General features: G+C 37.7%; 1 protein-coding gene across 2 annotated transcripts in view; it reads left to right on the top strand.

Moving 5' to 3' along the window:
- lamb2 (laminin, beta 2 (laminin S)) overlaps positions 1-13,158 on the top strand; it is a 47,131-nt gene that overhangs the window by 941 nt on the left and 33,032 nt on the right. For both annotated transcript variants that reach the window (XM_077214458.1, XM_077214457.1), the window contains exon 3: positions 12,936-13,105. In XM_077214458.1, coding sequence (XP_077070573.1) covers positions 12,936-13,105 — 170 coding nt within the window. The remainder of the gene's footprint in view (positions 1-12,935; positions 13,106-13,158) is intronic.

The raw sequence follows: 13,158 nt of genomic DNA, 5'->3' as shown, positions 1-13,158 counted from the left end.
TAGATGTGTATTGCCAAGTTTATTCATTCACCAAATGTCTTTGTGCCTGACCCCACAAAAGACCCATGAATCCTTTTCACCTGTTAATATAACTGAAGTCTATATTATCGATGTCTCAGTAGACTCGGCTCAGTTGAATTGTGATGCTCCACACTAACACTGAGTCTGAAGGGAGGCTCTTTCTCAAAGCCAAAGGTCTCCAGACCATGTTATTACCCCCCTCCAGCAGCCAATTAGCTTATTTGCTTATTTCCTCTGTCTGACTAGTTCAAGTTGGAACAAATGTACAGGCATACTAAAAGGGAAACAAGAGGTCAGCAGGTTACATTGAGGCTGACCTCAATGTGTATTGGATTAATGAGTGACAGTTTTTCACTCATTGAATTAACTCAGTTTCTCTCATCTTTGTAATAGCGTTAACCAAATATATGCATCCTTGAGTGTTCTTTGATGAATTAGGCACACCTTTTGTATTTGAGTCTAAATCTGCTCAGTCGAGAAAATCTGCAATCTGCTTTTTTCTCGACTTTTTCTTTCTCAAATCACAACTGGGAGTTTGCCATTATTTGAATGACCTTCAGTGGGATTGTGATTAGAAATAGCCGAACAAATTAAATGGAATGTAATCAATTCTAGCAAAATAGAACATTTTCATGATCTTAGTCAAATGGTTTATTGATGGTGCATTTTTATAAATTCAATGGTTTAGTAGGCCAAGAGTTTTATTAGCTATTTGAATAAAAGTATTTAATAATTTGCCAATAATGAAGTTGGGAACCCTGTTCCTGCACACGTTTGATAGACTTCCTTCACATTTTAGTGTTGCCTCTCCTTCTTCTGGTGTTAAATCTAAATCTGGTACAATAGCAACTATCCAGATTTCACCTCATTGTGTCTCTGTGAGTCAAGTTTCTCATCACCTAACAGACAAGTAATGCGGTGAACAAATGAAACATCTGTCTGACATCAGGTTTCAGCAGTTCAGAAGTTATTTTTGCAGTTCAGTTTTAATAAATTAGATTTATGAACTTGAAAGGAAGGTGTTAGATTTAACTCTTATTTTAAAATAGCAAGGGAAATTTGAATCCTCATGCCTTTTAAAGAAGCCACAGTAAGGTCAATATCCAATTAGAGGAATTGTACGTATTACTTTGTATGTACTGATACGAGTCACAGTCTCGTTTCCATATATACTCCAGACCTCACTCATTAAACACAGTGTCCTCATTGTATTTGTGTTCCATGTCTTTCTTTAATATTGAGCGTTACTGTCCAGTTCTCGTGTGCTGTAAGTTTTGTACAACTGATGGGCTCCAGGGCTCGGTAGGAGCCTCTGTGTCTGAGAGGATTGATAAAGCTGGAGAGAATGTGGAGGTGTCAGAGGCAGAGCAGTGGGAGTGTTATTTTTGGTGCGCCTCTAATGAAAGTAGTGGGTTTGTAGGAGGCAGACAGCTGATGAGGAGATGCTCTTATTTAGTTCCTGTCACATTTATCGTCTACTGCCTGTCTGAGTTTGATATTAAACGCCATTGAACTGTTCACGGATTGTTTGACTGCGACAATGTTGTTCACAGAGAGAGATAATTCAAGTTGATTGTGGATAGAGGTGGCCCACAGATATTGTTAGAACTGTTTTAGAAATGATCATGAAATTACCATCATTGATTTTGTTAATGATTTTGCATATATACTGTTGCAATAAATCTGTTACATGCAGGTTTCTTCTGCTTGCATGTTTGGACCAGTAGTCCTGTCAACATTTTCATTAGCAACATTAAAAAAGTGAATTTATACATATATATATATATATATATATATATATATATATATATATATATATATATATATATATTGTATTCATATGTTAATAATGTCTGATACCACTAGACGACCTCCTGTGATATTTGTGTGAATGGGGCATATGAATTTGTGCCGACCAATCAATATATAAAGAATTCAATAAGCACTTTATAATTGATTTATCATTTGTCAAATGATTTGTCAATTTATCATTTTTGTTAGAGAACCCTACAATTCCATCATAGACTTTCTCCAAAAATTATGTAATAATCCATTCAAGCTGTTTATTCATCTACAGAGAAAAAAAAATGAAATAAAAAGAAAGCCTTGATGAAAAGAAGATGAAAAGCCGTAAGGAACCTTTGTTCACAAGTTTCATCTAAAGCTTTGGTGCAATGTGGAGGAGAGGAAACTGCAAAAATCCCTTTTTACTCTCCTACTTTTAATCTCTTTCTTCTGCTTGCCTTGTGACTTTTTTCCTTCCTCTGATGTGTGCTGAGATCATAAAGTGCGCAGCTGTGTGGTGGGGACACAGGTAGAGGTCGGCACATTCAGGACGGTGGCTGTGATCCATACAGCCGCTTGAATGCTGCCACTCATTAGCACAGCAGAACCCTGCACTCCATAAAAATGGGGCAATACCACACTTTCATAGAGCTCTGAGGTGGAGGGGGGGGGGGGGAAATAGAAGAAAGGACTAATGCGGGGGGTGGAGAGGTGGTGAAATGAAAGGCAAAGAAACGTGTCTGTTTACACGAGTGGAGTTGAATAAGATTTCTGCCGCGGCCCGCGGGGAAAGAGATTTCTAAAGAGAGAAGCGTCAGACAGCCATGGCCAAAAGTATTGTCTGTGACATAACTTTTGTGTTTCGCAAAGTTTACTGCTTTAGTGATTTTAGATTCTTTTACATGTTTTTATGGAAAACAATGATAAGCATTTAATAATTTTTAAAGGCTTTTATTTGCAAAAACGGTAACACTGTACAATAAGGTTAATTAGTTAACATTAGTTAATGTATTAACTAACATGAACTAACCATGAGCAAAACATTTGTTACTGTGTTAGTTCACAGTTCATTAACTAATGTTAACAAATACAACTTTTGATTTTAATAATGGATTAGACTTATAACATTAACAAATATTAATAAATGAATAAGTGGAGTTCATTATTAGTTCATGCTAATTAATCTAGTTAACTAATGAACCTTATTGTTAATTGTTACTGCAAAAACATTGAATATATGCAAACAGTCAATATTTACAGTGTTGACCCTTCTTCTTCATAACCTCTGTAATTTGTTCTGGCATGCTGGATATCAGCTTCTGGGCCAAATCCTGTCTGATAGCAATTCATTCTTGTTCTTATTAAATGTGCTCAGAGTTCATCAAAATTTGTGGACTTTTGCTTGTCTATTCACCTTTTGAGGATTGACCACAGGTTCTCTGAGATCAAGATCCAGGGAGTTGCCTGGCCAGGAATCCAATATTTCAATGTAATGATCTCCGAGCCACTTCATTATCACTTGTGACATGGTGCTTCATCAAATTGCTCCTGGATCATTGGGAGATGTCTATCAAATGTCTTGCAGGACGTATTGATATCATTCTTTATTCATGGAATTTTTTTTTAGGCAGAATTGTGAGAGAGCCCAATCCCTTGGATGAAAAGCAATCCCATGATGGTCTCTTGATGCTTCACTGTTGGCACGATGCAGAACCCATGATAGCGTTCACCTTTTCTTCTCCGGACAGTCGATTTTCCAGATGCCCCAATCAATCGGACCAAAATAACCTTGCTTTGCTCTTCTATTGTCCAATCCTTGGACTTCCTGCTGAGTTTCAGTCTGTCCTTGACTTCTTGATGTTTTTTCTTAGAGAGAAGTGGCTTCTTTGCTGCCCTCTTTGACACCAGGCCGTTGTCCCAAAGTCTTTGCCTCAATGTGTGTGCAGATGAACTCACACCCTACTGCTGGCAATATTGAGCAGCTCGGCGCTGGTGGTGACACGATTCCATAAATGACTCATCAGGAGAAGATGGTCCTGGTGCTTGCCGGACACTGTGAGATGTCCTGAAGCCTTCTTCACTATAGTGAAATTATAGTCATTTTGTCCCAGGACCAAAAACGATGAAGCCTTTTACAATTATTTAAAATGCATCCGATCATCTGCACAATAATCTACAAACAATGTGAATAATCACCACAACAAGCGAAGAAGCAAACTTTGCTTCTATGCACATTGGGGGGGGGGGATCTGTCATTGTTTACTCACTCTCATGTTGTTCCAAACCCGCATGATTTTTATTCCTTCTGGGCGCTCTTTTCCATGCACTAGAGCTTCAAAAAAGTCATAAACCCACCATCAAATTTTTTCTTCTGAACAAAACATGCAGAACAGTTTCGGGATATGGATTTATTATTGAAAAGAGTCGACTCCAAAGAACGATTCGTTCACAGATTGAAACACTTTTCTCACATTTCTCACACTTTCTCAGTCCTTTGACCTTCTGATTCATGACAAATCTCATGCTCCAGATGTGGACACGTATGTGTCTCAGCTGTATATACCTCCATATGTGATTGTCAGGATATGAAGTATTTTAACAGACCGTCCTGAGGGAATGAAAAATGATCTCATCTCTCATGCAGGTCAAGGGAAGTTGTGCAGAAACATTATAATTCATGCTGTACCCATATTCCCCGGAGAACCGGTCCTCAGAACATCCTCTTTAATGAGCTGGAACAGCTCCAGCAACTCCTTCAAAGAACATTTCAACTAATTTAGTAACACTTTACAGTAAGGTTCAATTTATTAACCTTAGTTACCAGCGCTCTTGCAGGGATGTAATGTTCAAGTGTTCAGAACTAAGGAAAGCTTTTTTTTTTGCAATTAACAGGTAAGTTCATATACTTTGCTGGGATTTATACTTAATTCATACTGTTCTAAGAGTACAGTAAAAACAATATATTGTGAAATATTATTATAATTTAAATACAATTTTAATAACTCCTATTTGAACATATTTGAAGATTTATTCCTGTGATGGCAAAGCTCAATTTTCAGCTTCATTACTCTAGTCTTCAGTGATCCTTTAGAAATCATTCTAATATGCTGATTTGATGCTCAAGAAACATTTCTAACTATTATCAATGTTGAAAACTGCTTTTTATATTTTTTGTAAACCGTGCTTTTTTTATGATTCTTTAATGAATAGACAGTTAAAAATAACAGCATTAAAAGAGAATCGAAATCTTTCATACACTGTAAAATCTAATTAGTTAGACTTAAAAAAGCTTGCAAACGGATTGCCTTAAAAAAACTAGTAAAGTGAAATAGGAATGTGGTACTGACAAATGCTTACTTCGTATAGTTCACTTACACAAGAGTTCTAGTAACTAAAAAATAACTGTAGAGAGTACTTAATAATTTACTTTAAATAAAATAATTGTTACCATTGTGGTGTTTTGCACGTTGAATGTTGAAGTCTGTGTGACTCAAGCATGATCAATTGCAAGATGAACCACAAATATAGAGATTATATAAACCCAATTTAAAGTTTCACAAGGTTTTTAGGACATTAGTGTTAGCAACAAAATGATAAAATATCATTAATTGACATAAATATTATGTTATACATCATTCATTCATACATTAGGTGTGTATATATATACAGTATATATATGTATATTACTACTCTTCCTTTGAAACCAAATAACTGATTTCTTGTTGCATCAATGGGAAGAGAATTACAAACGTATAAATGAAATTCCAAGTGCCCAACCAAAGGGCACGCTAATCGCCATAATGGTAACTGAAAACATTTTAGGAAAATCAACATCAGTATATGAAGTCAGCTTATGTGATGTTTTCTCAAATTTTGACAATTCAACATTCAAGATGACTTTGGGAAATGAGTGAATGCAAACATAGAAAAATAAATGCAGAAGTGGAGGAAACTAGTGAAAAGTCCATTAAGAAATTTCCCGCCTCATAAACCAAACTCATACCAATCAATTCATCTTTACTTGGGTTTTCTGAGCAAACAAAGCATAGTATGTGAATAGTATACAGTGTAGATTACTAGATTTTAACAATTAAGTAAAGTTAACTAAAGTGTTAGTTAGAATCACGGTTGAATTCATTATTTTTTTTACTTTCACTTTTGATCAATTTAATGGATTCCTGCTAACTAAAAGTAATATTATTATTATTATTAATTGTACTGACCCCAAACTTTTGAACAGTGTAGGTAGAATATTAGGCATTCATTTCCATAATGTCTCTAAAATACCGTCCCTATAGATCAGATAAACCTATGAGCATGTTAAACCTGTGAATGTGGTTTGGTTGTTTGGAATGTATGTTTTTTTAGCAGTTTTTTTTTACTCAGTTCTCATTGCCTTAATGTCGTATGAGAGTAGGGCAGGAACATACAATTCATCATCTTTCTGCTTTATTCCCAGCAGTCTTATTGGGAAAAGGTCTATGTATTTCATTTAAACTCAAACACTTCAAAAACAAGTATCTAAAGACTGTTTATCTCTAATCCTATAAGGACATTATCTTATTGGTGAAATCAGTTCATCTGTCAGGGCTTCAGCTGTTTTGTTCATTGGAGGAGCCACAGGAGTCGAGGAAAGAGATTTTAGCAGAGGTGTGTGTGTGTGTGTGGATGTGTGACTGGAGAGGAGCTAGATGTGACGGGATCTGGAAATAGCACTAGGGTTAGAGGAGAGAGCAGACTTTGAGACTGGGCAGTGGGCTCCAAATAGCAGACACCTCTCGTCAGACTAACTAGACTCATAGTGCCAAAATAAACTCAGTGAAAAGGGAGTAAGATTACCAGCAGCGCAGCAACATCCTGTATCCACATGTATTCTCTATATTTCACATTTACCCATAAGGGCATCTGAATGCTGCATCATCATTACTGTCATGTCTTGCTCAGGCTTTGATAGTCAGAACTGTGAGGAGATTGAAGCTGTTTATGTCTGCCCTTGTCTGCTTTTGTCACTCACAGTAGCCACAAAAACCATTTAGTCACTCAAGCCACACCTAAAAACATATGAATGTCTTTGCATTGTTTTCTCGATTTGTTGATAAAACCCATCTCTTTAAATCACGATATTAATTATTTCTGTATTTCAGTGCATACCTGTATACACACTACCGTTTAAAGGTTTGAGGTCAGTAATATGTATTTATTTATTTATTTATTGTGCAAGAGATTAATATTTTTATTCAGCAAGGATGCATTCAAATCAAAAGTGACAGTTAATATATGTATAATATTACAAACGGTTTTTTTTTCCAAGTAAAGGCTCTTCTTTATATTCATCGAAAATCCTTAAAAAATGTATCATGTTTTCCACAAAAACATTAAGCAGCACAACTGTTTTCAACATTGATAATAGTAATAAATGTTTCTGGAGCAGCAAATCAGCATATCAGACTGATTTCTGAAGGATCATGTGACACTGAAGACTGGAGTAATGATGCTGAAAATTCAGCTTTGTCATCACAGGAACAAATAGATTTAAAATAGTAAATTATAATAATATTTCAAAATATAGCTATTTTTACTGTATTTTTGATCAAATTAATGCAGCCTTGTTTATGTTTAAATAATACTGACATGCATCAGCATTCAAAAACGACAATTCAATTATAATGAATGTATTGGATTATTCTGAATTTGCAATAATCACTTTTGCATCAAATAGTAAAAATCCAAAAGGTTATTTGCTTCAAAGAAAGACAGCACAAGCAAATATTTTATTTCACCTAATAAAATATTGGAGGTTTTAAACAATAAAACAATAGATATACTGTTTAAAATAGAGCAAAAGGATATGTTTGGACACTTTCAAAAAATCTAATTTAGTGTAACATGTGGTGTGGACAATAAGTATGTTCCCCGATTTTCAGAATAGTAGCAGAGTTTTCAATGACGTTCTTTAAACTTTACGTTTGATACCAGTCTTTTAGGTTACACACTTGATAGCGGGTACAGCATCCCTGATGCATATAGGGACGCTAGTGACCTTGTGTGCAGATCTTAGAAGCTTTTCACAGGAAGGGTCGGTATGAAAGGCACATATTTAGAAGTTCTGACTTCAGTTCATCCATCCCTGGTCAGATCTCTAGAAGATTCTTACCTCATTCTCTGCATTTCAGCAGCAGGTGGACGGATGTGGACAGTATGTCAAAGGTCAATGCATACTGATTACCAAGATTTTTACATTAAAATGCTGTTGACATTTGACCTGTGGTAGTTTGTGTAGTGGCTCTTCTGCTTTTAACAGTATTTGTGTAAAAACCTTGCTTAAAAATGTGTCAGAGGGGCCCCTGTGCTTCTTAATGGTCTTTTTAGGAAGTGACCGGCTGTTTTCTGTCCCTCAGCTGCTGAACAATGTGCCATGTTAGTGTCATTTTTTCCCCTCCTGTCAAATGAACAGTCCTCAAGATAAAATGACTCTCTGGGGTTAGAGACACAAGGAGGCGATTCTCTGCTTTCCCTGGTCGAGAACAATCCCCCTCTGAAAGCTGAGAGGGGCAGAGATGCAAGAAAATGAAAAAGTGGAGCTCTTGAACAAAGCGGACAGTCCCAGCTGTGATAATCCCTACCTGGCACACAGAGACAAACCCTGACCAGCAGAAACCGAAGAATACAGATAAGAGAGGCAGGAAGGTTTATTAGATTTACAGAAAAAGAAAAACTTATGAAAAAGTGAAAGAGAAAGTCTGAATGTATGTAAGAGAGAGAAAGACAGAAAAAGATTAGCTCAGACTGGACAAACAGGACTCCAGAGAGCATTGTGGGATATGGTCGGTCCACAATCACTGTGGCCTGTGACTGTGTTTTCAGAGATATAGATAACACACTCTGTCCTACTACAGGCTGCACTGTACTACACTGAGTGCACTGTACTACATCTATCTATCTACCCATCTATCTACCTATCTGTCTGTCTAACCTAATGTATATGACGTGCGGACAAAATATATATATTGTGGCCACGTTTAACTAATTCTCTCCCTTGTTTTATTAAATTGTACTCAAAATATAATAATTTATAAAAACTTATAAAAAACTGCTGATGTGTTAGTAAATTGTGGGAACTTATTGTTAATTTGTGGCCAAGATATCGGCCTTCATATTCTTATTGGTTGATCTTGATTGTTCACTGGTGTTTCTTGTTAGTCATTAGTCTTGGTGTATAAATAGCCCTCATGTTTCCATTGCATCTTGTCTAGTTTTGTTTGTGTAACTGCTGTTGGTTAGTCTCATGTCACCAAGTCAAATTCACATTTTTTGTCGTGCCGTTGTCTGTGCCGGCACTGTTGCCGGTGTCCGTGCCGGTGTACGGACAAAAACGGCTACCAAGAAATGGCCTGGATTAGGTGCTGATGACAACCTAGAACCTAGACATCTGTCTTATCAGACAAACGAAAGACCTCTCACATTCGGCAAGTTTATTTTAGTACACTTAGCTCACAGGGATTTTCTCGTACAGTATGCTGAAAGCTTAAATAATGGCTATGGTCCACATGTTGTCTGTCAGTCCAACGAAATTTGCAGCCAACGTGCAAATACACACAAAAAAAGGACTGTGAGTTTTACCTCTTTGAGGGACGAAAAATCCCTTTTAAAAAATAATTCAATGAAATTAGACCATAATAAACTAAAAAATAAAGAGACATACCGATACCGTCCGGTCCGGTGTCCATGCCGGTGTCCGTGCCGGTGCCATGCCTGTGTCAGTGTTGGTGTTCGTGCCGGTGTCCGTGCCCGGGCCCATGCCAGTGTCCGTGCCGGTGCCCGTGTCTATGCCAGTGTAAATAGCCCTCATGTTTCCATTGTGTCTAGTTTTGTTTGTGTAATCGCTGTTGGTGAGTCTCATTTCACCAAGTCAGATTCACATTTTTTGTCGTGTCCGTGCCAGTGTCGTGCCGGTGTCCATGTCCATGCCAGTGACTGTGATGGTGTATGTGTCCATGCTGGTGTCTGTGCCGGTGTCCGTGTCCGTGCCGGTGACCATGTTTGTGTCCGTGCCCGTGCCGGTGTCCATACTGTTGTCCGTGCTGGTACTGGTGTCCATGTCCATGCCAGTGACTGTGATGGTGTATGTGTCCATGCTGGTGTCCGTGCCGGTGTCCGTGCCAGTGTTCGTGCCGGTGCCGGTGTCCGTGTCCGTGCCGGTGACCGTGTTTGTGTCCGTGCCAGTGCCGGTGTCCATGCTGGTGTCCATGCTGGTACTGGTGTCCGTGCCGGTGCCCAAAAATTATAATGATGTCCTTATTTACTCACTCTAATGTTGTTCCTGTATTAATTTCTAAAACAACAAAAAACAAAGAGAAAATCGCTCACTGCTCTGAGAACTTTAGTAGTAGCTTTAATAACTATAAATGTATAATTTATACAGTTTACAGACAAAGATTTTTATCTTCGCCACTTTGGCCTAAATGTCTGCCCTTCTTTTTTATTTTATATTGTGTTACCTTGTGTTAGGCTTTGTTTTTAAGCCTATTAGTTTGTTTGTAATGCTCAGTCACTTGCAAAATAGTAAAACCAACATGAAAAGGAATCGTGATAAAATGGTGAATCGTGATTTTCCTGAAAAAAATTGTAATCTTATATTTTTACCATATCGCCAACTCCTATAGGCCTACATATATTTTCCCGCATGTCATGTGCGGGGCTCCGTAGATTATACTACATACTTTGCAGTATTCATTCATTGTAATCCGTATATTCTATTCAACATGTTGTGAATAGACTGGTATGTCCAGGTAAGACATGGTAAGAATGGTATGCATTTTATGTATTTCTGCAACCTTGACTACCTTGACTATGGGGTGTTTAGTTTGAAATCTCCTCAGTGAGTACAGTAAGGCAACAGCAGGTCTTTGTTAGCTCTGAGGTATGTCTACCGTGCCAGCTGTCCTCCCACATTCCTCAGAGCTTGTCCATGTAAGGCAGAAGCAGCGAGTGGCACACACACTGACTGAAGGGCAGCTTTCTCAAGCAGACCTTAGGACATAGTATGAAACCTGCATTTATAAGTGAGAGGCTACTAAATGAACCAAGCCACATGGTTTGATCATCATAAAAACATGACAACAACAGTATGAACTGTGTTCTCGCTGTCACCATTTATTATCATAGCTCATCGTGGGTGTAGCAACTAAATAAGAAACCATTTCCATTTGTCAATCCCTAAAGGGAACTTTTTATCCTCAATCCACCTGCTGGGTTATATAGTTAAGAATATTTAAATAGTACACAGAAAAATTGTGTCATCATTTACTCACCCTTTGTTCATACAATGAAAGTTAACAGGGTCGAAAACAATGGACACCATTAACTTTCAAAAAAACACAGAGATGTTTTTCAAAATCAAGAAGCTGAGTACATTATGACCGGATTTTCATTTTTAGGTGAACTATCCCTTTTAACAGAGGAACTCCTCTGCTTCTTACATTTAAGCCTTTGCTTCCCATAATTCAGCTTCTGTCCACTTTCTCACTGCTTTGTGGTCAACACACTGCCAGAAAGATTCATGTAAAACCAGCACCAGATTCATTGCTCAGAAGTTGCATTTGGTGTATCTAGACTTATTTGTGGTTAGTTGCTCTGCCTGTTGGGGAAAGAGATGGAGATGGTTTTCCCTTGAATTTGAATTTAATTCCTTTCTCAGGCATTTTCCCATCAGTTCCTGTAGTTAACTTGACCCAAGGTGGGTGTGTTTCCGTATGTTGATGTGTGAGGGCAGGTCCGTGTGTGTGTGTGTGTGTGTGTGTGTGTGTGTGTGTGTGTGTGTGTGTGTGTGTGTGTGTGTGTGTGTGTGTGTGTGTGTGTGTGTGTGTGTGTGTGTGTGTGTGTGTGTGTGTGTGTGTGTGTGTGTGTGTGTGTGTGTGTGTGTGTGTTTTGGTGGCAGAAGGATGAGAGATGGTACGGTGCCAGACAGACGCAGCTGTCTTGTGTTGAAGGCACAGATCTCTGATGGATAAATGCTGTAAACAAGAGTTTTCCCAGGCTACTCAAGTCCATTCATGTGACTAAACTCTCTTTCTCTCTACACTTCTCTTTTTGTGTTAGCTTACATTTGATTTCTGACATTAAAAGCTAGAAATCTATCGAGACAAATTACACATGGAGTGTACATGTGTATCACAGCACCTGTCTGAAGCAGTCCCAGCTATCTTAACTGCAGACCCCAATATCATCTCACATAGAGTTTGTTTGGGACACTGGCAGGAATGTTTAGCAGCTGTTGGGTGTTGTAAACTCTCTGTCTCTCTTTCTTACTCTAATTAAAGCTACACAGTTACATTTGAGATTTGATTTAACCCAAGATTTAAACGTGGCTGCAAACAGTGCAGGGGTTTAAGGGCTGATCAATAGAGCTAAAGACGTATTGTGCTGATATTTCTTTTTAGCCTTTTGGCAATATTTTGATAGTTTTCATTTTTTTTCACTCAGAGAAATCATCTTTTTTACCAAACAGAAAGATGATAAATATTTAATGTAGAAAATAAAATCTAATTACATTGATATAGTATTTTTTAATAAATTAACATGATTAAGAATTTTCATTTATATCCCCCAAACAGAGGTATTGCTCTTATTTATCTTTATTTACTAAATCATTTTAACACACACAGAAACAATGAATCATTATTTTTAATTTATTACTTAAAAAAGTTTCATTTGATTCACGTAAAAGCATCAGTGTTACCGACTAAACTACTTACTTGTTGCTGAAGTGTACTTGTGAAAATGCCAGTGAAATAGTACTAATGGCAGTCTTTGAGAAACTAAATAGCCAAATGAAAAAACACAATATTTAGGATTTTGCTTAATTTGATATAGCCAAATAATTTCCCATCATGCTAAAGCAGCCTTGTTTTTCCCTAGCACCTCAGACTAAATGGACTTTTTTTGGAAACTTGGCATGTGCTGAGCTTTAATGGAAAATTGCTTGAGCTCTGGTTGACCAAACTGGCAAGAGAACAAAAATGTGTTGTTTCATTTTTTCTTGTACTCGAAATGTTCTACTTGAACATTTCAAAAATACAATCATGTTCTGCTCATCATGTCTATTTTGTTTCTCTCTTTTCCATTAAAAGTCCTGTCAACTACCAGCGGACAGGATCCTGATCTTGCTCACGGCTGTACCCATGGAAGCTGTTATCCTGCAACCGGTGACCTCTTGGTGGGTCGGGAAACCAACTTGAAAGCATCGTCCACCTGTGGCCTGCGCAGGAGAGAACCCTACTGCATTGTCAGCCATCTGCAGGTAACCAGTTGTCATAGACAATAAACACACACACACCGTTTTGAGCTTTTTGT

Source organism: Siphateles boraxobius, unplaced genomic scaffold (genome assembly GCF_051911475.1).
Source record: "Siphateles boraxobius isolate OS27281-9 unplaced genomic scaffold, OSU_SipBor_1 68, whole genome shotgun sequence".
Lineage (NCBI taxonomy): Eukaryota > Metazoa > Chordata > Actinopteri > Cypriniformes > Leuciscidae > Siphateles > Siphateles boraxobius.
This window is presented reverse-complemented; position numbering and strand designations above follow the sequence as displayed.